The 2,590-nt window shown below is 41.3% G+C and overlaps 1 protein-coding gene across 1 annotated transcript; it reads right to left on the reverse strand.

The window, feature by feature from the left end:
* Window positions 1-876: 876 nt before the first annotated feature.
* LOC143317326 (uncharacterized) lies at window positions 877-2,170 on the reverse strand. Its single transcript, XM_076725426.1, has 5 exons — window positions 2,079-2,170; window positions 1,572-1,910; window positions 1,330-1,437; window positions 1,196-1,230; window positions 877-1,071 (listed from the first exon to the last, which is right to left on the reverse strand). The coding sequence occupies exons 1-5, from the start codon at window positions 2,119-2,121 to the stop codon at window positions 931-933; spliced, it is 666 nt and encodes a 221-aa protein (XP_076581541.1). The 5' UTR covers window positions 2,122-2,170; the 3' UTR covers window positions 877-930.
* Between the last annotated feature and the right edge of the window lie 420 nt (window positions 2,171-2,590).

Raw genomic sequence — 2,590 nt, forward strand, 5'->3', positions numbered from 1 at the left:
AGAGAAATCTATAACACTGTAGCGGTGCCTTTGTTCAACACTGTTGTCTGCTGCTCTCATGAGCTGTCGACTCAGTGAGCATGTTTCCATCGCACTGCACATTTTCAGTGTGTGTATAAAAGACCTGAGTGGAAACACCAGGAATTAAAAAAAAGAAGAAGAAGAAGTATCAATAGAAATGCAGTATGTTTGATATTTATTCCAGTATATTTGTACAGTACATTTGTTCCTTTACACACTGAACAGCACATTAATATGACGAAGCTTCGGTTCTACTCTGAGCTGCAGCTTCAGTTGCTTCCTGAGTCTGCTGGCAGCATAAACAACACGAGTCTGCACTTCTCTCTCTGATTCAGGCCTCCTGTTTCTTATCGCTGTTGAAGACAAAGTCAGTGTTGCATCCTTCAGGTCAGAGTCCAGATTCTGCAAAAACTTCTCAGATGACTTCGTCAGCATCAGTTATTTAAGTTATTTAACTATTGAAGAAACTCTTGATCTGTTTCTATACAACTATCTTCAGATGTAGATGCTACTTTTAACTTCTTTCCAGAGAAGTCAGCAGTTATTCACTGCTGCCCTTCAGGACTTCATGTCCCTTCATTCCATCTTTTCTTCCCACTCATGTTCAGACCACACTGTGCTGTCTCTTCCTGTCACACCAGTGATGTGAGCCTCACTCACGAACTCTCATGAGAAACCCTCTGTCAGTGACCTCGAGGCTCCTTCTCCATTAAACACCAACCAGACAAACAAAACAGAGGAGACAGAGAGTTTGGCTCCAAAGCAGAATCAACACTGTCGCACAGAAAGCAGTTTGTAAGAATATTCAATGTTTATTAGAAAATTGGATTTTTTTTTTTTACAGTGATGGTGAGTCTGACTGTCAACAGCATGAAATGATGAAGCAACATTTCCACCCCGAGCTGTCGATCAGGATGTTTTCTGAGTCGATCTGGTGGTAGCAAATACAACACATGACTCCAGCTGGTCCTCTGATGGAGGCCTTCGGCTGCTTTTTCGTTTCGGATGGAAAGTCACTGCTGCGTAGTTCAGAGCATCAGAGCCCAGGTTCTGTCAATAAACAGACAGTCACTCATCTTATGTGGCTGAGTTTGTCAGAAAAAATAAATGAGAAATGACTTGAAGCAGACGACACAGAAAAGATGGACTGTGATCAATGTCAATGTCAGCTTACCTCACTGTGCTGTGGGGTCTGTTCCTCTGGATGAGCTGAATTACACAGAAGAACATCTGGTTAGTTCATTTGTCCAAAATATTGCTGTGAACACTTTCTGAAAAGCAGGAAGTTGCATTTTAAGTAATAAGTACCTGTGTGAGGTTTGCCGATTTTGACAGCCAGACCAATGATGACTATGACGAGGACAATGATCAGAGAGCCCAGGATCACACTCGTCAGATTTGTTATTCCATCAAACACTTCAACAACAAAGATCAAGAAATGAAACTTTCTGTGGAGTTTTCTACCTCCTGTAAGATGAGATCAGTCTTCATTTTGACAGTGATTAAAAATCAACAGATCATCAAATCATCAGACTCAACAGCAGTCTTACCGTGAACCTTTAAATATGTTGCACTGACAATTACTGGCTTTCCACCTGAGTAAAATCCACAGAAATACAGTCCAGAGTCGGATGAATCCACTTCTTTGATCCTGAGAAAGAGGGTCGTGCTGTTGGCAGTCATATTAAATTGGCTGTTTTGAAATCCATCACAGAATGATGCGTTGCCATCGGAGCTCAACATGGAGGAGATGCAGCTGACATTGTGTCTGTTGGCCAGTTTGAACCACACTATGTGAGAGGGGAACGTGGTAAAGTTGGAGCACAGCAGTGTGACATTTTCACCAGGCTGAACCTCCACAGTGTGAGACTCAGAAACTGTGATCCAAACTGAAACAAACAGCATGAAAATTATCCACAAACCTGGAACTCAACAGGAACCAAACAGTGCTCGTAAATGATGGAATTAAAGAAAAGCACATTTCAGTTCTGGCAGATCACTGAAGGAACATTAGAAATTGTTGAATTGAGGGAAGAAATCCACACTTGGGTACTTACAGAAGGTACAGAGGAAAGCTGTGATCAAGGTAAAGTTCATCATTGTGTGTTCAGCGTGAGAGCACCACTGCAATGGTTGGAACTGAACTGTGCTCCAGTGAGAACAGTCTCAACGTAAAGAGGCGGAGTGTCTTTGCTTTGTCCGGCTGCTCACACTCACAAGATAAATGAAATTGGCTGCAAATGAATAGCTGCAAGGAGAACAGGAGGAAGTTATTGTCTGGTTTAGATTTGAATTTGGACTCTAGATCTCTGCTGATTTAACTATTTACCGCATCAGGACACCTCAGGGCTGCATCACGCTCATGTGCCATGTTCAATGACCGCAGGAAAAATCAAAAGCTGTGCTCAAAAATATACCAGAGTCAGTGAGTCTGAAATGAGAATCTAATTCTCATCTTACAAAAAAATATTCGTACTTAAAAAATTCCATTTCATTGTGATGGAGTTACTTCATTCATTCATTCATTCTATTGGAAAACAAATGTTTGAATACATTAGAATTGTAATTC

The sequence above is a fragment of the Chaetodon auriga genome, chromosome 24 (assembly GCF_051107435.1).
Source record: "Chaetodon auriga isolate fChaAug3 chromosome 24, fChaAug3.hap1, whole genome shotgun sequence".
Taxonomy (NCBI): domain Eukaryota; kingdom Metazoa; phylum Chordata; class Actinopteri; order Chaetodontiformes; family Chaetodontidae; genus Chaetodon; species Chaetodon auriga.